The sequence below is a fragment of the Urocitellus parryii genome, chromosome 7 (assembly GCF_045843805.1).
Source record: "Urocitellus parryii isolate mUroPar1 chromosome 7, mUroPar1.hap1, whole genome shotgun sequence".
Taxonomy (NCBI): domain Eukaryota; kingdom Metazoa; phylum Chordata; class Mammalia; order Rodentia; family Sciuridae; genus Urocitellus; species Urocitellus parryii.
The window spans coordinates 158,850,464-158,878,392 of NC_135537.1; the positions used below are offsets into that span (position 1 = coordinate 158,850,464).

A 27,929-nucleotide genomic window follows, 5' to 3' on the forward strand; every position below is an offset into this window, starting at 1 on the left:
GCAAGCCAACTAGGTTATGCTCCTCCCTAATGGGCCTGGGAACACATGTCCCTTTCTCTTTTTAGAGAAATCTCAGGCCAAATAATGTAGTCAGGGAAGGCTTCCTGGAGGAACAGGACATGAGTACATGGACTCACCATGGCTCCCGCTTTGCCAGATGGCAGGTTTCTGTGTAGCCCACCCATCTCTGCCTCTGTCATTTCCTGCTGCCAGCCTTCTAGGAAGTCACCATCCTACCCCTTAGATAACTTTCTCTTTGTCAGTGCAAGAAGGGTTGGCCTCAGATGTTCCCTGGCTGGGTGGAGAGGCGTGGGTTCCAGGCTGCGTGTTTTTGCTCAGGCTCCAGCTGTAGGCCAGATCTTTTATATAACAAGTCTGGGCTTCTTGCCACAGCAAGACAGAGGTCAGCGATGCGCCTCCATGGGTCTGGCAAGGCCCAGCCATACAGCTTTCCTCTTTTCCTGGGATGGGCTCCAGCCCTCGAGGAACTCTTAGCAACCTGTCAATATTGTGGCTGCAGGCAAGAGATGGGAGAATTCTGATCAGCATACGCATCCAAACCAAAATATGTGCTCTGCCCATTTTCATTCCTGGTCTTCTGGGAATTTTCTGCTTCTAGGTTTTGGGCTCCCTTCAAATTCCTGCTTGAGGCCCCTGGCCTGGCATGAGCTACCTTCTGCAATGCTGGTATTGCACTGTGAAAGCCTATGGTTCTCCTGACAGCTCCTTCAATAGCATGTTCCTTTCCTACTGAGCACAGGGAGATCACCCAGAACGGTTGGAGATGAAGAGAGGTTTTATTGGTAGGTACACAGAGACCGAGACTACTGAAGTCCTTGATAGCTTTATTATTTATTTATTTTGCAGTGCTGGAGATGGAACCCAGGGCCTCGGGCATGCTGGGCAAGCATCCTACCACTGAACTTCAGTATCCCCCAACCCATAGAAAGCTTTTTTAAACTGTTAAAAATGGATGGATACCAGACTTCCCCCAATTGCTTTGAGCTAGGAAGTGCTATGCCCAACCCTACTCCCACTTCCTGCCCTTTTCTCTTAGCACTAGCAGTGTAGAAGTTTATTATCCGCTTTATCTAGCATAACTGGCAGTACTTACTGCTGCTCTCTTACTTGCCTAACTTCCCCAACACAGAGGCAGTGCCAGATTGTATGTTTAGAGACCACATCAGCCCCAGCATTCCTAGGGGGAGGAGCCATAGTTATATTTAAGGCTAAGCAGCTCCTCTTCTTCTGAATCCCCTAAAGGGAACAAGGTCCCTGCACTTTCCAACCAAGTTTTCAGACCAAGGCAGCAAGAACAGAACTCCTGCCATTAGATAGCTGGCTTGCTCTGTACTCAAGGCCTCTTTGGAGGGCAGAAGATGGAGTTAAAAGCTCCTAGTTCTTGAGTCTATTCCAGTGTTGCCAACAACGCCAGTGTTCACTTCCTGGCTGTTTTAAGCTCTTAGGCAGATACAAAGGATTGTCCTCAGGCAATTCACAGTCTGACATGCAGAGCTGGTTACCCGAGTACTTGGCAACAGGACTGGGAGAAGTATGGATGGATCTTGTTTGGGAAATTGATTTTTTTAGGAAGGAGGAAGAGGTGTGAATGTGATCACTGGGGAGGAAGTGCTTTGGAGAGGCAACATGTTTTGAGCCAGGAGGAATAATGGGAGAGGGAATGACCAGGTGTCCCAGAGATCAGCCTAGTGAGTACAAGGAAGATGGGCCCAGCAGGAGCTGGATGCACAGTGACTGGCCAGAAAAGGCTAGGAAGCCTCCTATATGGTGTCACCCTTGTCTGTAGGAAGTTTCTTTGTATCTGGAAGCACTTTTTCAGAATTCCCCAGGTTTGTTTGAATACATTTTCCTCTCTGGCCCATATTCCCCCAGGTCAGTTGGTAACACAGAGGTGGCCACCAAGTGCTTTGCATTGCCCCTTCTAGTGACTGTGTCTAGACCAGGGCCAGTAATGGCAGAACATGCCAGTGGTTGTGGTCACCCCTCTTCCTTCTTGCTGTGCAAAACATTTGAGTCTTCTTGCACTCTTCTGGAGGGAGGAAGTGGTCTCACCACAGCTGGGATGACTGTTTGAGACAAGTTCCCCTACTGGTCTCATCCTGCCCACAGATGGGACCTTGCCTGCTCCTACCCCATTCCACTCCTCTGCAGCCCTACTTCTCTGCATTCTCCAGGTGAGATGGGGAAGCTTTGATGTTCCTTTTTTCGCCACCCCTGACTTCCTTTTGGGAAAAAACATAGCCTAAGTCCTTGAAAAACCTCATAGAATGTCTTGAGGGTGCAGGTGAGCATGCGGTTTGCAGGGGGACTCCCTGTTGTGCGTTTTCCCTACCTGCATGCCATCCTCCCATTTTCCCAGGCCAGTGCTTCAGTGTTCAGTGATGACACATAATTCAGTGTGACCATCACAGGCCTTTAAAAAATGTTTTTCTTTGTGGGTGTGGGGGCCTGGGCACAGCGCCTGTTTTCCAAATTGGTGACCAGGACCAGTTGTTCAGTATATGGTTTGACAACAGCAGCAAATATTTGAACATGGGGCCATGATGGAAAAATCTGAGGGCTGCCTAATCATGGTAGGGCCAGAGATGGTGGCCTTGGCCACGTACAGCCAGGGTTCTCAGTGCTGGCCAGTGGGCCACCCTCAGAACCTTTTCCTGCCTTTTTGATTGGCCAGAGCCCAAAGGGACTGAGTCCCTGCTAAGTATCAGCTCACTGCATAGTTAGTTCCTGAGCATCTCTTCCAGGCCAGCCATTGTTTTTTCTGCACTTCCAATAGGTACAGTGGGCTTTGTTCCCAGGGCCCAGCCCAGCTCTACATAAACCTACTCAGGTACCAGGCTCTTTGGAGATCGTGAGGCCAGGATTCTCCCTGCATTTGGACATGGAGTCCTGGTAGAAACTTAGTGAGGTTGGAGGCCAAGAAAGGCATTGCTGTGTGGAGGGTTTCCTGCTCTATCCTGCCCCTCCTTCTTGCTATATTAGGCAGCTCTTTGGGAAGAGCTCTATCCCCAGGCCCAGTTATCCTCCCACATGTTATGCTGGCACCTCAGAATTCTAGGCAAGGCTTTGGTCTGACCATATCCAGTTTTGTGCAATCTAAGTACCAGCTGCAGAGCTTGTCGCTGCCACTCATGGTTAGTGACCAGCCCTGTTTCTCTTTCAGCTGTGCCCCAGGCCAGGCTGTGAAATAAGTCTGTTCTGGTGCACGAGTCCCCTGGACAAATGACTTTTTGGTCTCTGTGCTCAAGCTATGCTTGTTTCCAAAGGGTCATCTGGAATGAGTACTCAGAGTGCTGCCATGTAGCATGGCTACCTCTTTGAAGGGTGGCTGCCTTTCACAGTGACTTTTCTTCTATGCCCTAAGGAGATCTTGATCAAGACTTCTGTGGCGAGATCCACAAGAGGAGAGTCCTGTCCTTTCAGGGGTGCTGGAAATAAGTGGCCATGATTCCCACTCTTTATTTTTTTTGCAGTGCTGGGGATGGAACTCAAGGCCTTGTGTACACTAGCTCTGTTTGCAGCCCCTGGTCCTCAGTTTTTAAAAAATATATTTATTTTATTTATTTATTTTTAATTTGGTGTTGAGGATCGAACCCAGTGCCTCACATGCACCAGGCAAGCACTCTACCATTGAGCCACAACCCCAGCCCCACTTTGATGCACCCAGTTCTTTTGAAGGATTTAAAGCCCCACTTAAATATACAACTGCCCTAATAATACTCAATGCCAGCATGCCAACAGCTTCAAGCAGGAGTGCCTTCATGCCAGGTTTCTGGGACTGCTTTTGCAAATCCCTTCAAATTTAGTGGCTTAAGACAACAGAAACTCATTCTCTCATAATTCTGGAGGCCAGAGTCCAAATTCAGTGTTGGTGGGCCAAGGTCAGGTGTTGGCAAGGCCACACGCCCTGAGGAGGCTTTTGGAAAGTCTGTTCTTTGCCTCATCCAGCTTCCAGTGGCTGTTGGCATCCCTTGGTTTGTAGCCAATCTCTCCTCTGTGGTTATCGCTTTGTCCTCCTCTGTGTGTGTAGAGTCTTCCTCTGCTCCTCTTACAAGGATACTTATAATAGCATTTAGGGCCCACCCAGATGATTCCAGAATAATCCTCCCATCTCAAGATCCTTAACTTAATCACATTTGCAAAAACTTTGCCATATAAGGTAACATTTGTAGGTTTCTAAATCTTTGGGATTTTTTTTTTCTTTTTCTCCCTCCATCAGTTATTCTGGGCAATTCAACAGAATATGGTTGGAGGAAATATTAGAAAAAATAAAACCATTTTATGATCTTACATACCCCACTGAGGTGACACCAAAATACAGCAGAGACACTTACTTTTTAAAAAAAAAATATTTTTAGTTGTAGATGGACATAATTCCTTTATTTTATTTATTTTTATGTGATGCTAAAGATAAAATCCAGTGCTTCACATGTGATAGGCTTTGTCTTTCGTCAGTGCTCTACCACTGAGCAACAACCCTAGCCCCCCAGATACACTTAGGTTTGCCTCAAAAGTTTTTGATATCCTACAGTGGACATACATCATTTTATAATTAGAAGAACCAATACTGTTGCCAGTAGAGATCAGGAAGCACTAGAGAATGTTTATAAAATCTTGAAAAGCCTAAAATAGAAAATAAAAATCCCCCTTTGACTCTGAAGATTTTCCACCCTGTCACACTGACCTCTATTCCTGCTACTCTGCCCCTACCTCACTCTGTTCCCACCACCCTGGCCACCTAATGATTCTGAAACACTGGCCTTGCTCTGCCTCTGGGTCTTTCCATTTGCTCTTCCCTCTGTCACTCCTATCTCACATACCCACGTGGTTTGCTCCCTTACCTTCTTCCTGTTTTTATTTAGATGTTACCTATTCACTGAGGACCTCCCTGGCATTTCAAATCCTGTCCCTCTGCCCAGTGTTCCTATCCATTTTGTTTGCCTTATTTTTCTTTTTCGCACAAATCACTATTTAAACTCTGCCCTCAATTAGAATATAAACTCAGGGGTCCAAGATATTTCTTGTTTTGTATACTGTTGTGTCCCTAGCACCTAGATCAGTACCTGGCACGTTGTATGCATTCAGTAACTATTGAATGCATGAATGATGTACACCGTGCCCATGTGCCCAGGGAGACATGAGGCAGAGGAGCACCTAGTACGAGGCAGACAAGTGAGGACAGGCCCCCTGATAACAAGACTGGGAATGGCTGTCAGGTGGACCTCTTAGTGGGCAGACCAGGCTTAGAGGCCAAGGGGTGAGTATGAAGAAGGAGCTGGAGATGGGTTTGCCTGGGCAAGACACAGAACCCCTGGGATGCAAGGTGAGATTGTGGTACCTATGGCCATGGAGTGGTGTTGAGACCAAGCGAGGCCTTAGCAGGAAGTTCCACAGAGTAGGCAACAGTGGTGTTCCTGAGCAGAGGTGGGGAGGAGCTGATGCCAGCGGCCACATTTTCATATCCTTTCTAAATCCTGTGCTGTCCCACATGTCCTCCTTCCACCCCTCACACATCCCAGAAGAAGGAAGATAGATAAAGAGTCTGAGAAGAGTTTAGTTAGTAGCCAGGGACAGGCTGTACATGGCTATTTTTTCTCCTTCTCACTGCCCTTCTGTGAGCACAGTGTCTTCCTGGAGGAAGGGATGGGCACCACCTCCTTAGCTGTTGTCATCCCTCCTCTGTGGCCCCTGCCACCTTTCAAGGGATGACAGGTTTGTATGGGACTCAGCTTTGACAGAACTAGTCATTTTCAGGCTTGGTTTTGGCACCCTAGGAAGGGAGGTCGTGTGTGTCTGCTGGGTTCAGGTGGCTGAGGGAGACATGGGCTTCCTTCTCCCTTTTCAGCACTCCTGTAGCCATTTCAGAGGAGCTGATGTACCGGGGGGGGGGGGGCATGTGGAATAATTCCAGCTGCTTGGTTTCCAGAAACTGTCAGAGCCAGTGTCATCCCGAGAGCCTACACCATGGGCCTATAGGATATGCTGTCTGCCCTTGTCCTAAAGGAGGAATGGTGGGAATGGATCTCTGGATGTCCTCCCTTGTGACACTAGTATCAGGATAAGGAAGTTAGGATGGTTGTCTCACCCTGGTCGTGTTGCACAGCCTAAGAGAGGTCCTGGTCAGTGGGTAGCTGGGGGCAGGAAGAGTTAGGAGACTCAGTCCCCAGTGGCCCCCTCCACACAGCTGTCACACCCGGCAGTCTGCTCTCACAATCCGGCTCAGACTGCCTGCTGAGCTTCCCCTTAGCAGCTGTTGGGTGGTGAGTGGTGGTGTTTTCCCCTCTCCTCCCCCTCTCTGTTTGCAGCAACCTCTTGGGGGAGGCCAGCAGATCTCTTGGAGGAGACAGTTCCCAGACTGTCATGTTTTTCACAGTGCATGCACACAAGTCAGAGAAGAGCTGGGCCGCTGGAGTGTTCCCCTCAGGCCTCTCCCTTGGAATTGAAGTAGGGATGTTGCTGGTGGGGAGAGATCTGGGTCCCTCAGCTTCCTTCCTTAGTGGGGGGGGGGTCAGGAAGTGGCTCTACAAATCCCCCAAACCTTCCTCCATCTTGGACCCCTGTCTTCATGCAGCAGGGGAAGGAAGATAGGGGATGAAGAGGCCTTCTTTGTGAAGGGCAAGAGGGCCTAAGACCAGAAATGATAAGGCCAAGAGGGGTCTGAAATCAGGGCTGGGCTAAGAATTCTGGCTCCCTCCTTTCTGAAAAGGACTCATGGCTCATTTATTCAGGAGGACTGTGGGGCCCCATTCTGTGTGCTGGAATAGATCAAGGAGCAAACTTGAGGTGCTGCTCTATACAGGAGCCTCCTGCTTCAGTAGTGGTGGGGGTAGGAGGGTGTTGGCCTTTTTCCTATTTTACCAAGTACTGACTCCTCCCTGGATCTGTTTACTGTTTTCCCCAGGTTCCCAGGCCTGTGCTAGGCACATGGAGAACAAAGATTGCAGAGGTTCCCTGAGCTTGTGCCCTTTGAGAGCTGGTTAGGAAAGGAGGAACAGTACTTGTCCTTACCATTGAGAGCACCTGCAATAACTGTAGGTACAAAACCTATTTGAAAGCCAGAACAGAGTAGAGAGGCTGGCCCTGTCGGGGCATCAGGAGGGTTTCCTGGAGGATGTACACCAGGAAGGAGGCAGTGCCCGTGGTGGTCCTGCCTGGAAGAACACAACAGGAGGTTGATGAGCAGGTACAGAAGGCGTCACAAGCCACCACCCCTACCCAGGAAACTCTGCTTCCTGGGCCTGCCTTTGAAACTGCTCAGTCTCATTGTGTTTCTCCCCTACAGACACCCCTGTCCTGGCAAGAGCCAGAAGGTGATCGGGCCAGCTCCTGCACACATAAGCGCTCAGCATCCTGGGGCAGCACAGACCACCGAAAAGAGGTAATTGCCCTCTTGGACTCTCTGAATGGGCCAGCTGCCTCTGCTCCAAAGGGCAGCCACACTTTACCTCCAGTGTCACCTGCCTCCACCCAGCATTTTCTTGAGGAGATGGCCCTCAGTGCCTACTCTCAGCAGCCCAGATCCTCCTGCTAGGGAAAGATCAGGCCAGGGGCTGCTGTTGCCTTTTGGCAGCCAGGCACAGGGCCGTAGATGCTGCTGTTCTCACTTTACATTTGAGGTTGGAGCCACATAAGTGGTTCAGAAACTGAAGGAAGATAGGGAACAAGTTCCAGGGAATTAGGAACTCCCAACCTCAATTACCACTTAACTATTCACTCATGATGTGTTCCTAAATGCTTTGTTCTGGCCTTCCCTCTGTTTCAGGAGGGCTCAGGACACCAAAGTTGAGTCTAGAGTCATAGGCTGGAATTCAGAGCTCTCAATCCAGCTCCTCGACATGTCATGAGGATCAATTTGCCAGGACTCACTCTCAACCCCTTCACAAAGAAAGTTGCTCCTGTCCTCCTCATTGCTGAGAACAATGAGAAAGTATGACGTGAATGCCCTGGAAGTTTAAAGCTAAGAGAGTTTAAGGCTAAGTTTAAGGCTAAATTAAAAAGTACTTAAAAGTCTTTAACGATCAGAGTATGCAAGTTACTCACACAAAGTGGGGAGTCATGTTATGAGTGATCCACAATGACAAATTCACTTTTCTTCACAAGTTTTCTGTGGACAGCAGATCTCTCTGAGTTCCCTTTAGGCTCACATTTCTACAACTCTGTATCCCGTGAGCATTTGCCAGCTGGGGGCAAGAAGGTCCAGCATTACAAATGTGACAAGAATAATATCCAAACTTGTTGATGATACTCTGTAATTGTGACAGGGCATGGAGTCAAGATGAAATGTGGTATGACTTCTAGAGAACCTATCTTTGCATGGTATAGTTTTAAATGGGGGGAAATCTTTCCATCCTTCCCGTCTCAGGACTGCTGGTGTTATTGAAAATGTATGGCCATTGACATTCAAAACAGTTTCCCGATATTAGTGGAGTAGTATGCCATGCTTTTGCAATCTGTAAGAGACAAAAAGTTCCAGTGTTGCATATTTTCAAATGGTTAAAGACTGATCTGTTTATAAAATACATAGTAATGTTTTAAGAATGCAAGAGTCTGGTTCATGAAACATCCACCTTGTTGGAGGAACTGATCTTCACAGGTTTTAATCACTGCTGAGCTATTTTGAGATGGAAGATTAACTTCCATGTCCCTTTATGTGTCTTTGGGCCTGTGACAGAGGACATACCTGGGAGGAGGGACCCAGTACATTTTTGTTTGGCTTCACTCGCTTCTGCTCTTCTTCTTTCTGGCCTCTAGATTACCAAGTTGAAGCAACAACTGCAGAGGACAAAGCTGAGCCGCAGTGGGAAGGAAAAAGAGCGGAGCTCCCCGCTCCAAGGGGACCATGCTGTGCGGGGAGCACTGAGGGTATGTGTTTCCTCCCCAGACACAGTCCCCTCTGTTTCCCTCCAGAGTGGACTCTCCTGGTGGGCAGAGTTCTTTTGGATCTTATGGCTACTGAGTCCCACCACATTGCATGCTTTGTGGCCACATGGGGGACAGGTGAAGTTTTAGTCCAAACTTGGATTTATCTGAGTGACACTGGAAAGGCTTCTTGCTGTTCTCTACCCCATCCCTGAGCATTTGAGACAATGACTCTAAAATCACACTCTAGACCTCAAAGTCCCAACTCCCAGAGGAAACCAAATGGGCCAATAACAATCTGTAACTGTCACCAAATTGTCCTTTATTCATTGGGTCCTGCTGTGTGGACACTATTACCCTCTGGTCAGAACTGATAGCTGGATAGGTCTCGGTGGAGCTCCACCTAATTGTTTCATTTGCTACGGCCTCAGGCGTCGCCTCCCAGCTTCCCCTCAGGGTCTCCTGTCCTGCGACTCAGCCCTTGCCTGCACAGGAGCCTGGAAGGGCTCAACCAAGAGCTGGAGGAGGTGTTTGTGAAGGAGCAGGGCGAAGAGGAACTGCTGAGAGTAAGTGGCAGCTGCTCCTTGTATGCAGCAACAGGTGGACAGGTGGTGTCAGGGGAGATGGGCGTGCAGATGGGCGTGCCCGTCTAGGCCTCTCAGGCTCTAGCTGTGTAAACAAGAATGGACAAACACCTGCCTGCCAGAGCAACACAGGGAGCTCATTAGTCTCAAGTGGACTTAAGCACAAGGTGGCAGAGGGGGTGGCTGTACCTGGGGAAGGCTTTGTGATGGTGAATAGAGGAAAGGAGCAAGGATTGGTAGAGGAGAGGGTCCCCAGCAGGAAGCAGCAGGCAGGGCATCATTCTTCAGCCACATTGCCAGCTCACTATTCCTTGAATCTTTGGCAACTTTACCCATTTGTACCTCAGTTCATGCCACTGCCCTGTCGCCACTTTCCTCCTTCCAGCTTAACCTGGTAACACGCATCCATCCTCGTGCCCAGTTGCCCCTGTGCAGCCTTCTCCCTGCCCCACTCCCAGGCAGAATTCTGTGCTACCTTTTCTGCAGTCTCAGGCACATTTTTATACTGACACAGTACAATTGGGGAATGCCAGTTGGACAGTATTAATATAATTCTAATGGGCACACTCCTCGGTTTATGATTTACCTCCTGGTTTATTTTTAATTTGGATATATGCAGGATTGCATATACACCAAAACACATGTGTACAATTTAGTGAGCTGTGGGTACAAGTACTGTTGATATTTATTAAGGAGGGAGAAAATAGGTATTTATACATGATAATCGTTTGCATACTCACCCTGCGATGGCTTACAGCACATCTTGGTGCCCTGTCTCTTGTGAAGGAGCAGGGTGAAGAGGAACTGCTGAGGGTGAATGACACACTCATAGACCACTAAATGTCAGTGCTATATGTGTCCCCCTGCATATAGCACTCACCATTGTGTTCCCGGAGCCCTGCCCACGAAGGTCCTTACCCTCATAAGGCTTATACACTAGTGGGGGGACACATTGATCCACTGCACAAATGAATATGTGATGATACACTGGACTGCCAGTGCTAGGAGGGAAAAGAACAAAGTGCCATGGGAGGAGAAATGGGGTTTCTTTAGACTGAGGGGAAATGGAGTTGAGGTCAGGGAAATCAAGATCTCGAGCCCATGGTGTTCTATTGTGTGCGTGTTCTGAATAGAGGCTGAAAGGAAGGATGCGGGGAGTACCCTTGGGGTCATTGCAGTGCTGTAGGCCTGAGAAGATCCTGCATTGAGAGTCTCGCCTTCTTTCTCTGTCAGATCCTTGAAGTCCCTGATGGACACCGTGCTCCTGCTCCTCCCCAGAATGGCAGCTGTGATCACTCCCTCCTACTGCTGGAGCCAGGCAATCTTGCCAGCTCTCCTTCCGTGCCCCTGGCATCCCCCCAGCCTTCTGGCAGGGCCAGCCGTGAAGAGCACCGGGGTGCCATTGAGCTGGCATCTGTCCCCAGTGACAAAGGTAAGCCACGGAGCCAAGGCAGCAGGACTGACATTGGACTGCAAGAAGGGTATCTCTCCCTTTTCCCACCCAGCAGTTTTAGGCCCAGCACAATTTGTGAGCCAAACGTTAGTCTTTCATTCTGTACACTATACCAACAATAATGTCCCTTTCATGACATTCTGATTTGTAATTTATAAATTCTATACCTATACTTTACTGAATCTTCAGTGGAGTCCAGAAGAGCAATCCTTCCTGTCTCTACTTTTGGCTGAGGGTTAGAGTGCTATAGTAGGAGGACAGTGCATCTCCGTTCTGGTGTCCACACTACTTGTTACCAGCATAAGCCTTCAGGGTGACTGGAAATGATAAAAAATAAGAGAATGTGGTCCAGGGCCCAGTTTGACCAGACTGATACGTGAACTTTCTGATTCCAAAGCCTGACTTTCTCCTGTGCCCTGACTTCTCATGGGGAAGAAGAGATAGGATTCCTGCCTCCTACTAATGATCCATATGTTATAGAGCACTGTGCCTGCATCCCCTGATTTGATTCTCCCAGCCACTTCATGAGGCAGGCTGGTCAAGGGCACATGATGTAGGCTGGATTTCTCAGGGACAGAATGATCTAACAATACACATAGGTAAATAGAGCCAGGAGTAACAAGGAATAAATGAGATAAATGCAGATAAAGTGAATATTTGTAACCTAGGCAAAGTACAGTCTCTAGGTAGAAAATAAGAAGAATTTTATCCTCTGATAAAATTTTATCCTGTGTAAAGTTGGTTCCTCAAAGTTAGTACAAGAGTGCTCCCTGCAAGGAGCGATGTATGTTCCAGACTGCAGCAAGGAGAAGTCCTGACATGCTGGCAGGTAGGGACAGTCAGGGGCATCACAGTCTCAGGAGAAGGCAAAGAGGGATGCTATATAGGATTCCTTTAAGTCTGAGGTCTGGAGGTCCAAGTGTTCTTCTACCTCCCAAGAGTGCAGTATTATAAGACATTCTTTTCCCATCAACTCCACTGTTCTTGTATTCTGTCATATGTTATGTATGTTTGTAAGCTACCTCAAAGGCTTTTTAAGGTGAATATGAAACAGAGCAGCCTGGTTAGCATAACCACTACCACCTACTTTATCACGTACCTCCCAGCCTCACCCCTTTACACCCAAGGTCTGAGCTGAGGAATGCAGAGGCCTTCTGGGACTCAGCCTTACTTTGTTTGCAGCCTATTCTCCAGGTCACCCAGCCTTCCTTGAAGATGGCAGCCCATCTCCAGTCCTTGCCTTTGCCGCCTCCCCTCGGCCCAATCACAGCTATGTCTTCAAACGGGAGCCCCCAGAAGGCTGTGAGAGAGTGCGCGTGTTTGAAGAGGCCACGTGAGTACATCAAGTGGACAGGGTGTGGGAGGGAGGGACAAAGATGGAGGTCAAGCCCTGTGTTATCCCACCTGCCAGGCTCTTTTCACTCTTGCACTCTGTCTTTTCTAGAGGTGTTGGCAACATCAGATTTTTCAGTATTGCAGTTTTCTCATGATCAAACTTGTTGACATTACCTACTCTGAGCACTTAAATCTTTGCTTATCATTATCTCCATAGAAACCTGTTCTCTGCCCACATGCCAGCCATAAGCACAGCAGGAGCTGAAAAGGAAAGATATCAGAAACTTCAGCCCTTTGTTTCTTCCATTTTTATTTTTTTATCCCTAGGGAAAGTGTGAGAATTTGCTAAACCATGATCAGAGAGAGGGAGAGAGAGAACATACTAATAGTTCTTTATCCTGTGGCTGTAATGGATCAAGTATCATGAACTTGCAGACAGAAAGTTCCAGACCTTGCAAGTAAGGACTGTGGAATATTCCCAAACCAGACTGGATAGTTCAGAGGCCATTCTTTTGTGACTTCTTTACAGTTCCTCCTGTTAGCAGAAGATTGAGAGGTCACCTTCCAAAGGTACACACAGAACCCCTTAGCAGGCCCCTAAAGGGCCTCTGGTTTCTCCTGCAGCTTCATATCCATCAGGGCAGATTCACATTGGAAGTCATGGTTTCAGTGGCAGTCAGGGAATTCAGTCATGGTGTGTGAGTGAAGCTTTAGCTAGGACTGGGTTCTGGGCATTGAGGGCACCATTTGTATCTCAAACAATAGAGAAGACAACCCATGAGGGTAGGAGATTGTTCCTGCTGTTGCTGTTGCCTTGTGTCCTTTAAGAACGAGGTGTTGTGGAAGCAAAAGGCCAGCACTTACAGCTTAAGCAGATCTCAGGCTCTTGTGTCCTCCCTCACTCCATGTTATAGATTAATAGTCACATCCTGGAAATGCTGGTAGAAATTAGGCTATTGCATGTCCTGATTCTTTCACAGACTCATAATGCTGGAAGTAGTCTTCAAGTCATCTCATCTAGCTTTCTGCCTCTGCATTACCCCTGTAAGAGAGTGTGACTGATCCGTTGTTTTCTAAGACATCCTGGGTCTGAAATTCTGTAGCTCATGAGGTCTCTTCATTTCACCATCTTTCCTTTGGGGAGTTCTCGTGTACAGTGAGTTTTTTTGGCGACATTTTCCTCTTCTTAGCTGCTGTTTCCTCTGAGATCGCTTAGATTTCTCAGGGAGGGTATCTGGCTGCTCAAGGTCATGCTGGTTGCACTCATGTTCTTTGTTGCTTGGACTCCTCTAGTCACACACCAAAAACATTCCCTCTTCTGCCCATTCCCACTCCTCCATAAAGAGGGGTTCTTTTAAACCCTTCTCTGGTGGGAACACCTTGCCACTGAAGTCTCCGGGCCCACAGGCCTTCCCCTGGCACAGTGGCCTATCACGCCTGCCACCTCTTCCCACTTAGTGCCAGAACTCTGCTCTTCTTCTCCCACCTCACTCTTCTTCTCAGGCCTTGGAATTATTAGGATTCTAGGATTAAAATGGAAAATAATGTATCAATTTTTACCCTAAGTGTGTTTTTCTTTTTTCTTTCTTTCTTTCTTTTTTTTTTTTTCTTTTGCTGTGCTGGGGATTGAACTGAGGGCCTTGTGCATGGGAGGCAAGTACTCTACCAACTGAGCTAGATCCCCAGCCCCCTAAGTGGGTTTTTCCATGTATATTTTCCTTCAATAAAAAGTACCGGAAAAGGGAACCACTAGTGATAGAGCTCCATCATCTTCCCACACCTTTGTCTTCTTACTGGAAGCCTCACAGCCAGCAGCTTCTCAGGGCTGCTTCACTCCATAAGGATTCCTTATCATAAGGATAAGGATCACTTTTTATCATAAGGATTCCTTACTCAGGAGCTCACTGAACTCACCTCTTTTCATCCTTCCATTTCTTCTAGTGGTCAGAAGGGAAGGGATGATTCTTCCCACTTTAAAGGTGAGACGTGGGGAGTCAGAATCCAGACCTTCTGAGAAAGTCTAACAGCCTTTCTCATAGTTGTTGCTGTCCTTTCCTCCCAGTGAAAGTTTTTGATAATCTTACCTTCCAAACCTGCTCAAGAATTAGAATCTTCAGGAGACATAATTGCCCTGAGGTAGATATTTGACAATGTTAAGAGACATTTTTAGTTGTCACAAGTGTGTATGAAGGGGGAAGAACATAGTACTGTGGGTATTGCTACTGTCCTGGGCAGAGGCCAGGAATGCTGTTAAACATCCTGCGATCTCAGGACAGTGTTTTCCCACTCTCGCCTCTGCAAAAAATTATGCAGCTAAAATGTCAGTAGCACTAAGGCCAAGAACCCTGCTTTAGGCTATAAAGTCTTAGAATTCTGTCACTGTGCCTAGATCTCTGCCTTCAGGCATGTGGTCTGCCCCTCAAACACTACTCCCTGGAGAAAATTTTCCAATGAAAAGATCCCTTGGTCTCCTAGAATCACATTACTGGGAACTGTTCCTCCTATTTCTAGCTAAATTGTGTTTCATCTGTTTAGCCATATTTTTAAAAAATAGAGAGCTGAGGAGCCTAAAGACTGTAGCCTTTCATTTTTTGATCGATCAAGTTACTCTCCTGTTTGAGCTGGGTGCAGTGACATCCCTGCAACTTGGGAGGCTGAGGCAAGAGGATCACAAGTTCAAGGCCAGTCTGGGCAATTTAGAGCCTCTCAAAATTAAAAAGGGTTGGGGATGTAGCCTTGTGGTAAAGCACCCTTGGGTTCAATCCCCAGTGCCATTTAAAATAAAAAAGCTGGGGCTGGGGATGTGGCTCAAGTGGTAGCGCACTCGCCTGGCATGTGCGAGGCACTGGGTTTGATCGTCAGCACCACATAAAAATAAAATAAAGATATTGTGTGTCTACCTAAAACTAAAAAATAAATATTAAAAAAAATAAAAATAAAAAAGCTACCATCCTGTTTGAGCAGAGACCCAGTTCTCTGGCTGCTGGCAACATCTCTCACCCTCTCTCACTGGCCACTTTTCTGTGTGTTTGTATGTGTTTGTCTCTCTCCATCCTCCAGGTCCCCAGGTCCTGACCTGGCCTTCCTGACTTCCTGTCCTGACAAGAACAAAGTCCATTTCAACCCAACCGGCTCAGCCTTCTGCCCTGTCAGCTTGATGAAGCCACTCTTCCCTGGCATGGGCTTCATCTTCCGTAACTGCCCCTCAAGCCCGGGGTCTCCCCTTCCCCCCCCCAGCCCCAGGGCACCGTCTCGGAAGGATCCAGAGGCCTCCAAGGCCTCCCCACTGCCATTCGAGCCATGGCAGCGCACCCCACCATCAGAAGAGTCTGTGCTTTTCCAGAGCTCCCTGGTGGTTTGAGGGGACCCCCCTCAACTTTACCATGGAGACCAGTGCCTTGGTGGCAGGCCCCTCTCTAGCTCCCCAAGCAGGGGGATGGAGGAGCCCTTCCCTCTCGGCCTTTGAGCACTTTCACTTATTGTGTCAAAGCCCCAGGTCCTCTTTCTGACGGACACCAGCCCCTCCAAATGTGAGGGGACTTGCCTTCTCCTTTAGCAGCTGGGCAGCTGACAACTCACACCTGTGTACCTGCCGCTTCCCTCACTCAGTGGAAACTCACCCAAGAAGGTCTTGAGTCTCCCACCCCAGGATGCAAGTCCAAATGACTTATAGGAGGCTCCTGTTGTGGTGGAGTAAGCTGGCTGTGATTGAAGGAGAGGGGAAGGCCAGACTCCCTTCCCTCTCCACCTCCAGAAACACGGAAGAGAAGTCCAGAAGACAGACATCCCAGCTCCATGCCTCCCTCTTTTTGGAGGAGCTGACCAAAGCGGCCCTAGAGGGCCACAACACTTGACCAATTCAGCTGCTGGCAGAGGGAGGAACCAAGTGTTTCCCAAGTGGCATTTTCATCTCACTTTCACCCTGACTAAAGATTGTCTTAAGCAGCAGCCCAGCCCCAGGTGGGTGGCGGGGGAGAGGGAGGGCTGGCATTCCTCCAGGTGGCAAGTGGTGACTCTACACCCTCCACCTGCCCCAGGGCTGGGCTGGATTAGAAAAATGCCTATTTTTCTTGTATCAATGTAGAAACTCTATTTTCTCCCAAAGACACTATTTTTGCAGCTGTTTGAAGTTTGTATATTTTCCGTACTGCAGAGCTTACACAAAATTGAAGAAGAATGTTAATGTTCCAAGTTTTCTTATCTTGTGTTTAGAGTTTTTTTTTCAGATCTTGGTGTTAATAGACCAAATAAATCAATAAGTATTCCCAGCAGCTTGAAGTTCTGTTTAAATACCTGGGGTAGGAGGAGTGGGGCTGAGATACAGGGTACCATATTCATCACTTGGTCTTGTCTTCAAGAGAAGGAGCCCTTCCTTAATATATAACTAGTGGGCTTGGGTGCTGTATGAACTCTTCCCAAGAATAACAACAAAAACAACAACAAAAAAAACAGGTCCAAGAAAAATCTTTCCAGAATGGTGTGTCCTGGAGGTGGGGTGCGGGAATCATTAGGGAAATTACCTGTTTCTCTATGAGTCTAAGCAGAATGGGTTTCGTAGAGGAAAGAAGGTGACCAAGGAAAGACAGTATGCCCTTGCACTGGCAAGGGGGACAAGACCAGGGAAGACTACTCAGGTGGACTCCCATGGCACAGTAAAGAAGGCTTTGCTCCCATGGGTATTCTCAGTGAGTACCCCCCAGCACAGTGTGCAACCTTAGAGAATACAAAGAAACCGTCCTTGCCCTTTTGCAGTCTCTCGGTGCAGTGCTGCATCTGTAAGAGTTCTGAGGCTTTTGGTGAAAATTTGAATAATCACTAAACATTCTGACAGTGCTTTGGAATTCACAAAGCATTCTCACAAAGGACATCCCCACTGCATAGATGAAAAGTTGACAACCAGAAGAAGAGTCACAATAATGATATAAATAACTCTACCTATCTCAGGCCACTTGTAACCATTCATGGGCTTGGTAAAGCAGCAGATACCTTGTTAGGTGCTTCATATGAAATGCCATCAAAATATGACAACCACCCAAGGAGAGAAATGTAATAAGTCCCATTGTACTGATGTGGGAAGGTCAAAAAGATTGAATAACTTTTCCCAAAAGACAGACACATAGTGGGGGAGCTAGGATTGGAAACCTGATCATTTGAATACATTGTCCATGCTTCTAATGACAGTGCTCTCCTGCTTGTTATTATATTCCCATTAATTTTACATGAGGAAACTTGACTCAGAGGTCAGGTGAATTGTTTGAGGTCCCAGCTGGCAAAGAAGCAGAGCTGGAACTAGAACTCAGGTCTGGTCCCAGCTCCTGTTTGGTTCCCAGGAAGTGCCACCTGATTCAGTGGCGTAAGCTAAGAGGCAAGAGAGCAAAGGTGTGGGGACCCCTGTCTCCCACCCATAAAAAGAGCTGGGGACAGACCCTGTCTTCTATCTACTACTCCTCCCACTCCATGAAAGATATCTGGCTTGCCCCCAAAGCCTTAGTGAGTCAGGCCCCAGGCGATGGGTGTGGTGCTGCCCAGCGTTTCCTTCCTTTGCCTGAGGTGGTGCCAAAGGAATAAGCTGCTAGAGAGAAGCTCAGAGTCCAAGGGGCCACCTGAGAATTGGGCCAGTTATTAAGTGGAGGGTGGGGGGTGGCAGTGGAAAGACCTAGTGTCAGTCTTGCCCTGGCAATTCTGTTCAGCGGGTGGAGATCTAACCCTTGGATGCGGGGGGGGGGGGGGGTCCCAAGAGGGCTTAATAATGGTGGGAAAGAAGCTGGGGGGCAGCCAAAGTATTTGCTCCATTGTTGGTGAGCTGGAAGGCCTTTAAGAAAATTCACTTCAAAATAAGCTTGCATTTCCACCTCCAGGATGTGATGAAATAAGATCGGAGTTGAGAAACAGTAATGACCAATAATATCTTAAATTTCCACATCACAATTTACAGTTTATAAAACACTTTCATAAACCTCAGCTCATTTGATCCTCAGAACAGTCAAGGGGCGACAACGCGGCTATTACTAATTATCTCTCTAGTTTTCTGAACGTGGCTCGGAATTTAGACTACACGTGTAGGATGCCCGGATCTAAAGTGACAAGAGCCCTGACCCACCGCTTTGTAAAGACCCCAGCTCCTCTAAGCCAGGCCTTGAACGCTCTGGAGGAGCCCGCTCGAGTTGCTGACGCTACGTAGCAGCTAGAGGGCGCCAAGGCTCCACCTGCTTCTTGGTGTTAGGACCCAGCAGAAGCCGGGCTGCCGACCCGTAGAAAGACTATTTGATCAGCTCCGCCGGCGCCCCTCCTCCTTCCCCGCCCACCTGTCTATCTTCACGCAGTGCAGCCAATTGGTGACCTCCACATCCTTATACGTCATCATTACACGCCGGGTATCTCCCAAGCCACCCCTGTGAGCTCCGGGTTGCAGTTGTCTTCGGAATTGCCTGGTCAAAAGAATCTCTTTAGCGAGGCGTTAACCTTGCGAATTCCTATTCTCCTGACCACTAGGAATGGAGCCAAGGTCTCAGCGTCGCTATTCTTTCCTAGAAGGCGGTTGCTGGGTTCTAAGGAATTTCCCTCTCGGCAGCCCTGAGCTGGCAATTCTGGAGGTGACTTCTGGGGCCTAGTGAGAGGCGGTCGCATGCAGCTCCTATGAGGCCCCTGCCGCCGGTCGGCGATGTCCGCCTGGAGTTGTCGCCTCCGCCGCCGGTGCCGTTACCGGCTGTGAGCGGGTCTGTGGTCGGCTCGTCCGGGCGTCTCATGGCCGCTAGCAAATCTCTGGTGCCCGACCGGCTGCGCCTGCCGCTCTGCTTCCTTGGTGTCTTTGTCTGCTATTTCTACTATGGGATCCTGCAGGAAAAGATGTGAGCGGACCCCCGGGGAGGGAACGCAGACATTCCCCCTCATCCATTCCCCTCTGCCCAGCCTGCGTCCCAGTTCTCAAGACTTTCATTTTCTGGCCCTGGGCTTTCCTCTTGTTCTTCCGCCTGGCTCTGGCTCTCCTAGTATTCCGCTACATTTGTATCCCCAGTTGAGCCACCCGCTAATTCCAAAACACCAGAGTTGGCCTCTGGATTTTCGGTACCTGGTTAATTTTCTTCCTTTAGTGTTTTTGCTCTTGCTGGTTTCAAGAACCTTGAACTGCTGGGCGTGGTGGTGCACGCCTGTAAGCCCAGCGGCTGGGGAGGCTAAGGCTGGAAAATCCCAAGTTCAAAGCCAGTCTCAGCAACTTAGCGAGACCCTGTCTCAAAATAAAATAACAACAACAATAACAAAAAACCTGGAACTTCTACCCCAGAGCAGGTTTCCTTGACCTGAATCAGCTGCTCTTTGAAACTCCCAGATGCTTGCACCCAGCCTGTTCTTTTGCTCTCGGCTTTGCTGTCTAGTGCAAATACTTCTGCCTGGGGTACTTCGTTTCACTGTCACATTTTACTTGTGTCCTTTATCTCTGTCCTTTATGGATATTATTTCCTTCGACTGTGGGATACACAGGCTGAGATGCCTATGTCCCTTTTGTAAATGAGCCCAGTGATCCTTACAGACACTCTCTCCCTACATCCAAAGAGGAAAGGTAACTCCAAAGCCTTCAGTGGCTCTAGGCACACTAGATGAAATTGAGTGAAATATACTAATCTCCCCCCTTTTTTTCTCATGCATTTTATTTTTAGAACAAGAGGAAAATATGGGGAGGGAGCCAAACAGGAGACGTTCACCTTTGCCTTAACCCTGGTCTTCATCCAGTGTGTGATCAATGCTGTGTTTGCCAAGATCTGTGAGTACCTAAATAGTAAATTGTTGAGTGTCCCCCACCTCCTGCCACCCTGGACATTCACCTTAAAGTTTTACTTTTTCAAACTCCACCCACTTTAGTAATCACACAACCTCTCTGCAGTCTGTAAAACTAATAATTTTGAAATGAGATTAAATATTATTTCCTTACATTAGCCCAACAGTTGAGTTAGAAATATGCAGAAAGTGGATCTTTTGTGTTCTAAATCCCTATTGAGAATACTTAAAACTTTTTTTCCTTTGGCCCTTTGACTTTCCTTTGTGTGTCATCTTCAAACATGTTTTGAACTTTTTTTGTTTCCAGGAGACTAGCAGCAGGGTTAAGTCCTCTCTTGAATGGAATGAGACCTCCATCTCCACCCAACATGTCATCTTGTGTTAGTTTAGGTGGAATTGGGGAGTTGGAATGATTTTCAGCAATTCCTCAGTCTAAGAAGATAGAAATAGTTTGGCAAATTCCTTTCATGCAGCTTCAACTTTTGCTTAGTGGTCCATCCTAGCCCCACCAGGTTTCTCTTGTATGTTTTTTTTTTCTTCTTCTTCTCCCAGTGATCCAGTTTTTTGACACTGCCAGGGTGGATCGTACTCGGAGCTGGCTCTATGCTGCCTGTTCTTTGTCCTATTTGGGTGCTATGGTCTCCAGCAACTCAGCACTACAGTTTGTCAACTACCCAACTCAGGTGAAACTTCAGGGTGGGATGAGTGTTGGCTCAGAATTGTTTGAAAAGGACTGAGGGGGCTTCTGTCATGTCTGTGACTTAAATAAAAAGAAACAGCCCTGGGAAATAGTATTTGAGAAATTCAAGAGTATAAAACCTGGAGCTAGGGTATAGTGGTGGGTTGGGCCATGACAGGGCTGCTTTCTGAGGCTAATGTGCCCCATGTAGGCCTTTTGCTTACTTAATGTGACATGTAGTATGGTTCCTGGCATGTCACAAATGCTCAGAAATTATTTGCTGAATTTAATTTCAGGTCCTTGGTAAATCCTGCAAGCCAATCCCAGGTAAGCAGAAGAAGATGGTCTCCATCTTCTGTCCTCACTTTTCTTGGAATAAACTCACTTTTCCTCTGCCAGAGAGATCTGTGTCTCTCTGGATTTCATCATAGCTTTCTCCAAAGAGTTTCCTTCAGTCCTTCTCCCTGCCCATCTAGGCATCTTTGCCATTTCCTGTGGTGTGTATTGGCTGGTAAACCTCAGTGCAAGCTGGAGACTAGCCTAGTCAGCTTCACGTGGTCAGTCATTTTGGTGTCCATGTGTTTACATTATTATTACATATCCTAATATCCTAAGTCCCATTTTTCTCATCAGTTTCTTTTTCTCAACCCCTCGTCTTTCCCCACCGTTTCCCACTCATGCTGCATTTCTTCCCGTAACTTTCACCTTTGTCCTCTACCTTTTCCCCACCTTATACTCTACTCAAGCTTGTTGCTCAATCATCTTTATCTAGGTGCCAGCTTGGCACCCCTCCTCTCACTTTCTTTAGGACTTCTTTCTCGGACATTCTTTTCTTCCTGAGTCTTTTCTTGGCTCCTGGGAGGAGGGTAACCGGAGTAATTGATACCTGTGAGTACCTGAATTTTCCACTCTGTTTTTTTCCCTGTAGTCATGCTTCTTGGGGTGACCCTCTTGAAGAAGAAGTACCCATTGGCCAAGTACCTGTGTGTGTTACTAATTGTGGCTGGAGTGGCTCTTTTCATGTACAAACCCAAGAAAGTAGTTGGGATGGAAGAACACACAATCGGCTATGGAGAATTACTTCTGGTATGCAGTCCTGGGGAGGGCAGACTTTTCTGGCAAAGTTAACCAGAGGACAGCCCTGGTTAACTTTGGAGACAGAAGGTTAGTTACATATCTTGAGAAAGGTTGTGGTACTCCTTGCCCTCCATTTTTGGGCTCTGCTACAGGGCTCTGCTGAACCCATGATGGGAAGCCTGAAATATTTAACTACAGCTTCTGGGGAACAGATAACTCTGAGGTTTGTGTCTAGATCATAATGTGAGGTCATGGAGACTTGAGAAAAAAGGAATAATGTAGCTCTTACTGTGAACTTCTAAGCAGTGTGGAGGCCAGGGTTAAAAATAATACACTGGGAGCTATTGCTTATGTGTTAGGGACCATTCCAAATCTTTTTCATATTAATTGATTTTTACAACAATCTCCTAACACAGGTAATATTTTACAGATAGTGAAACTGAGGCTTGTTGTCCATGCTATTTAAATGGTGGAGTCAGGATTCCAAACCAGGCAGTCTGACCACAGAATCCGTTATTTGGAGCACTGTACTTCAAGCTAGGAAACTAACCTGATGGGATTAGATTTCTCCAGCTTTAATGAAAGCTCTACTTTATTATAGTTCCATTCTACAGCTCAGTTAGCCTGTCAATTCAGTGCCTGGGGGACGGACATCATCTCTGCCCACCTTCTACCCAGGACCAAATGACATCAGGTTTCTGTCCTGGGGTAGTGGCTTTTTGAGGAGCCCTGAGGATAGGAATCCTGTGTCCTGAATTAGGGAGAGGACTTGGTGGTTGCATTGCAGGTTGCTCCCTTTCTTTCCCAGCTATTGTCTCTGACCCTGGATGGACTGACAGGTGTTTCCCAGGACCACATGCGGGCTCATTACCAAACAGGCTCCAACCACATGATGTTGAACATCAACCTTTGGTCGACATTGCTGCTAGGAGCTGGTAAGGAGCAGTTCTGCTATTCTTTCCATGTATCACCAGAGGGCAGACTGCACTTGTCCAGTTGATCCTGTCTCTGCAGCCAGTTGCTTACTTTGTGCAGACCAATGCTTGGTTCCAAGATGCCCTTCTGTCTAAACCCTGAGAAACCTTCCTGGAATGACCTGCACTAGCAGGATTTGCTTACTACCTGTCACAAATGCAACAGGGGTCTCTCTCTGCGTCAGATATCACGGGAACACACACATTATAAAGCACATGGAAGTGGGGCTGGGGATGTGGCTCAAGCGGTAGCGCGCTCACCTGGCATGCTTGCGGCCCGGGTTTGATCCTCAGCACCACATACAGACAAAGATGTTGTGTCTGCCAAATACTAAAAAATAAATATTAAAATTCTCTCTCTCACTCTTTAAAATAAATAAATAAATAAATAAATAAATAAAGCACATGGAAGTACCTGGGAACTTTCCCTCTTAGAGGCAAACAAGTTATTGGAATAGTGTTCATAGGAAACAAACAGGTATACACTGAATGCAATTCAAATGTGAGTGCATTTTTCTCCCCTGGTACTGGCGATTGAACCGCAGGGGTACTCTACCACCGGACTATATCCCCAGCCCTTTTTATATTTTGAAACAGGGTCTCACTGAGTTTCCCTGGCTGGCTCCAAACATACAATCCTCCTGCCCGAGTCTCCCTAAAGCCTGGAATTATAGGCATCTGCCACTTTCCCTGGCTTATATTTTGCTTTGAAATGATTGTTTCCTAATTTTTCAAATCTGGGCACCTGTAGAAAGTATTTTTTGTGTAGCACATCAGGATAGTGGAGGAGGCTAGAGGTGGCTGGAGGTGACTAATGCAAGGAGCTTCCTTGAGTGAGAGGTATATGGGTCACTATCTCTCTCCACAGCACCCAAGGATCTTTGCTGCCTCCAGTCACTGGAGTGGAAGTAACTCCTTAACTTTCAAGCCTTTCTCACCAAATCAAGTCCTTAGTTAGTTTTTCTAATCAGAAAACAAAACAAAAACATAAGAAAGATGTGTGACAGGCAATATAAAGGCACTCCATATAGTTTTCCATACTCATCCTCCTTCATAGTACTGGAGCAGACCATGCATAGGTGTGTGTGCCACATAAGATGTGCCATTTATCTTTTACTATTTCTTCTTAGGAATCCTGTTCACTGGGGAGCTCTGGGAGTTCTTGAGCTTTGCTGAAAGGTACCCAATCATCATCTATAATATCCTGCTCTTTGGCCTGACCAGTGCCTTGGGTCAGGTGAGTTCTTGAGAGGGGATATCTTGGCTTCCTTGTGGAAGGGCTGGTTCCTTAGGAAAGACTGGCCTGGCTGGGATAAGAAATGTCAAGATTAGCCCTGATGGGAGGGAAGATAGTAGAGGATAGGAAAGGTAGCAGAATACAACAGTTACTAATATGGCATTATGTAAAAATGTGGATGTGTAACTGATGTGATTCTGCAATCTGTATTTGGGGTAAAAATGGGAGTTCATAACCCACTTGAATCCAGTGTATGAAATATGATATGTCAAGACCTTTGTAATGTTTTGAACAACCAATAAAAAAAAAAAATTAGCCCTGATGTCTGTTACTTTAGACCTAATGGTAAGATACCCAAGAATCAACCTGAGCCACCTTTCTCTCATTCTCTAGAGCTTCATCTTCATGACAGTTGTGTATTTTGGTCCCCTGACCTGCTCAATCATCACGACAACTCGGAAGTTCTTCACTATTTTGGCCTCTGTGATCCTCTTTGCCAACCCCATTAGCCCCATGCAATGGGTAGGCACTGTGCTTGTGTTCCTGGGTAAGTTCCATCCAAAGAAGACACCTCTCTTGGCTACACAGAGGGGCGATGACAGAGCTCTTTATGTTTTTTCCCCTAAAATATAGTTATATATTTGAAAATTTAGCTGTTTTAGAGAAAACTTTCTCAAAAGAGAAAAGGAAGCATTATTTCTAATGTATTCTTCTTAATGTGCTTTTCTTCAGTGGTCTCCTTCCACTGACTTGATTTACCCAGATCCTGAGCAAGACAAAATTATGCTATTCCCTACTAACTTGTGATGACATAGATGAACTGAGAAAACTATCTTAGACATTCTGACTCAACCTTCTTTCAGACTTGCTATATGTATACACACACACACACACACACACACAAATATGCATATGTGAACATGCATGCGTGCACACACATATATTTGTCATTAACCAGTATCTTGGTCATTTTGTTTGTTTTTTTGTTTGGTGCTATTTTGTTGTCTCTGAGAAAGTTATGTAGAACCAGTGTTCTGAAATTCAGTTTATTTAAAGTCCCCATTTGGAGAACCAAGACTAACTCCCCAAAATCATTGGTAGGTTTTGTGTCTCCCCATGAAGCTAAGTCCATTTTCTCCTTTCCATAGGTCTTGGTCTTGATGCCAAGTTTGGGAAGGGAACAAAGAAGACAACCCACTAGGAAGAGAGAGACTACCTCCACTCCAAGAATACTTAAGTTATTATCTCCAACAGTGACATCTCCTGGGAAAATGGACTTAGTAGTGATAAGGAACTGGGTTCCAGATTTTGTTGTTTTTTTTTTGTTTTGTTTTTAATCAAAGGAAGCAAAATCACATACTCTAAAAAAAGCTCTTGGATTTTCATAAGATGAGTGGGCAGTTTCTGTTCTTGATCAACTGGGGCATAGTCTAGTACAATTAAAGAGAGAAGGAAGAGGCAGGGGTCTGCCCGCATCCCACTCTGCCCCTGGCTGCTCTCTTAGGTGTGGGTGGCATGGTTGGCCAAGTGATTCCCCAAGAGTCTGAGCATGATAAGGTGGAACCTTGAGAGATTGTATGATTGTATGGCTGTGCCAAAAGTCTCTGTTCCTACGGGCGAAGCTCTAAATATACTATGACAGGGGGCTGACTGTTACAACTACGGATGTAGGCATCACTTCTTAAGTTTGGGTGGGCAAGCATGTCATGAAAAACCGAAGGTATGTTCTCTCCTTATGAAGTACCTCAAGGTTAGGGTTAAATGAACCCAGATTCCCAGAATTTGCTAGTTTTTCTCTTTTCCCCACTGCCTCTCTCAGCCAAAGCATGACAGAGAGACCCCATGCATGTATCATAAACAGCTTTGGAAAGTCTGTGAATGTACTTTTCCTATTCCCTCCCTCCATCTCTCCGTCTGTTCTCAGTCCACCTGGTCCCCTCCAGGGAGGCTGGATTAATCCCTCCTATTCCCCTGCCCCCCTTCAGCTGCGAAAGCATTGCAGTCCTCTGCCATCCTGGCTGTGCCAAGGTGTCACCATGCCAGCTTCTGCCTGTTGAAAGGGATGCTGGCGGAAGGCATGGTGGCTGAGTCCTGGCACAGAGCCGCTGTAGAGTTTTCTGGGTGGTAATGGGGGGAGAAGGCGGAGCATGGAGCAGAGCCACCTGCCCACTTCTGCCTTCAGAGTTGGAAATCACAATCCTCCAAGGACCAAACTTTACACATGAAAGTGCATTTCCACCAGCTGCAACTTTCCCTCCATCTGTTCAACAGCCCCAGCCCCTTGGCTCTCCAGATGGGAGCGCGCGGCCTCCTTCCTGAACACAGCCTTGGCACCCCCCCTCCCCCTGACTTTCAAGCCCTGCCTCACTTGCACTCATCTTGCTCCCTAGGGGCCAGGGTGTCACTGCAGCCCTGCCTCCACAGTGGCTCCTTCCCCCATTTTTAACTCCTCCTTGAGAAGTTTTAAGTACATCTGGCTGAACTAACTTCCTTTCTCCACCCTTTCCCCTGTTTTTTCATCCTGAAGGTTTCATCATTTGGCTTCTTGCCTGCTAGACTGATAGTTCTTCCAGTGTCTTCTGCAGATTAGTTAGATGGTTAGATCGGGTTACGGGGTCAGGGCTGACAAGCAAGCATTATCGAAGCCTGCTGTTTAAAAAAGAGACATCTTCTCAGCTATCAGACTTGGCCCTTCCACCGCTTCCCTCTGCCATTCCCAACTAGCTGTCTCAAAAATGCCTAATACTAATCACCAAGAGCAAGACGGGGTGACAGCAGCTCAGCATCCTGGAGAGATGGCTCACAGGGTAAGCCTGTTCTACCAGTGGTGGCTGGTCCTGTTCTAATGTGTTCACTCAATCTCTTGTCCATTCATCCAACATTTATTTCCTTCTGGATGCCACCCACTGTGAGCAAGCTGGGAGTTCTGTTAAGTAGAACTAGTACTTACTCTCTAGGGGGCTCACAGTCTAATTGGGAGATAAGAAAACCGAATCACTGCTTCTCAGAAATGCAGGGATAACAACGAAGGAAGGTGTCCAGGCAAGGTGAGGCTTGACTGGAAAGTGTAGGAAGATGAAAGTAGCAGATGGAGCGTGGCAGCATTGCCAAGCAGGAAAAGGGTTTTCAACTGCCTGACTGCTCCCCCTTTTACCCCTCTGGTCAGTTCCAGTGAGAACACATGGCAGGACAATAGCTTTCATTACTCAACGTGAAGATAATCTGAAAATGTTTTGTAAGCTGCCAGCTTATCCCGGGTGACATACTTACCTGTAGCATCACAGGGACGGAGAGTGCCAGATTTGACTAAAATAGGTACCACTGTTCGCTTGTAACATTAGGGCTGATAAATGTGAAATACCAGACAAGTTCAAACAGAAGCGTTGTTGATCACTAACCCTGGGCGGCCTGATGCCTCAGGTTTCTAAAGATCAAAGGACTTTCATCTGCAGTTAATTCTCAGCTATGTGCAGAAGGGAGGGAACCAGCATGCAAATTTCTCCAAGCCCTGTGTTTTCAGTTTGGGGCAAGTTGTACTTATTTCTATTTTGGTCAAAGCATCAGGTCCACCTCCTTTGCTGTTCTTGCATAGACTCATGGTATAGTGATTTTTCATTTCCTGTATACCTCAGTCTACAGCAAGGGGAGGGACCCACAAATGTAATTTGGGGTACCATCCTAGGATAAGCTATTCTGGAAGTAAACATTAAAAGAAATAAAAATCACATTGTTTTATAAAGGACTTCAATTGGCAGGAATTAAACATTAACTGGATAAGCAATGAAATGGGTATTTAGGAATAAATGATGTGTTTTTCCACTGCTCTGTAATACCCTTGTAAAGAGGACTGAGCAAACTTCTGCATTTTTTAGAGATAGAAGAACCTAAAAGAATATAAGGTGACTAGCAGTAGGTTCCTGGGTATGTCCCTGAGTTG

General features: G+C 47.1%; 2 protein-coding genes across 4 annotated transcripts in view; both read left to right on the top strand.

The window, feature by feature from the left end:
• Positions 1 to 16,456, top strand: part of Fam117a (family with sequence similarity 117 member A) — a 44,332-nt gene extending 27,876 nt beyond the window's left edge. The window contains exons 3-8 of the mRNA XM_026387037.2: positions 7,304 to 7,399; positions 8,773 to 8,883; positions 9,312 to 9,446; positions 10,698 to 10,896; positions 12,100 to 12,250; positions 15,313 to 16,456. Coding sequence (XP_026242822.2) covers positions 7,304 to 7,399; positions 8,773 to 8,883; positions 9,312 to 9,446; positions 10,698 to 10,896; positions 12,100 to 12,250; positions 15,313 to 15,613 — 993 coding nt within the window. The 3' untranslated portion in view covers positions 15,614 to 16,456. The remainder of the gene's footprint in view (positions 1 to 7,303; positions 7,400 to 8,772; positions 8,884 to 9,311; positions 9,447 to 10,697; positions 10,897 to 12,099; positions 12,251 to 15,312) is intronic.
• A 2,430-nt stretch (positions 16,457 to 18,886) lies between these two features.
• Slc35b1 (solute carrier family 35 member B1) lies at positions 18,887 to 25,865 on the top strand. 3 transcript variants are annotated; one of them, XM_026386998.2, is made up of 9 exons: positions 18,887 to 19,100; positions 19,908 to 20,011; positions 20,578 to 20,708; positions 21,001 to 21,031; positions 21,633 to 21,790; positions 22,590 to 22,716; positions 23,886 to 23,992; positions 24,386 to 24,539; positions 25,141 to 25,865. In XM_026386998.2, the coding sequence occupies exons 1-9, from the start codon at positions 18,889 to 18,891 to the stop codon at positions 25,191 to 25,193; spliced, it is 1,077 nt and encodes a 358-aa protein (XP_026242783.1). In that variant the 5' UTR covers positions 18,887 to 18,888; the 3' UTR covers positions 25,194 to 25,865. The 3 variants fall into 3 exon arrangements, with proteins under 3 accessions (XP_026242783.1, XP_026242784.1, XP_026242785.1); XM_026387000.2 differs by having other exon boundaries at positions 19,019 to 19,100; positions 20,603 to 20,708; XM_026386999.2 differs by lacking the exons at positions 20,578 to 20,708; positions 21,001 to 21,031.
• The last annotated feature ends 2,064 nt before the right edge of the window (positions 25,866 to 27,929 follow it).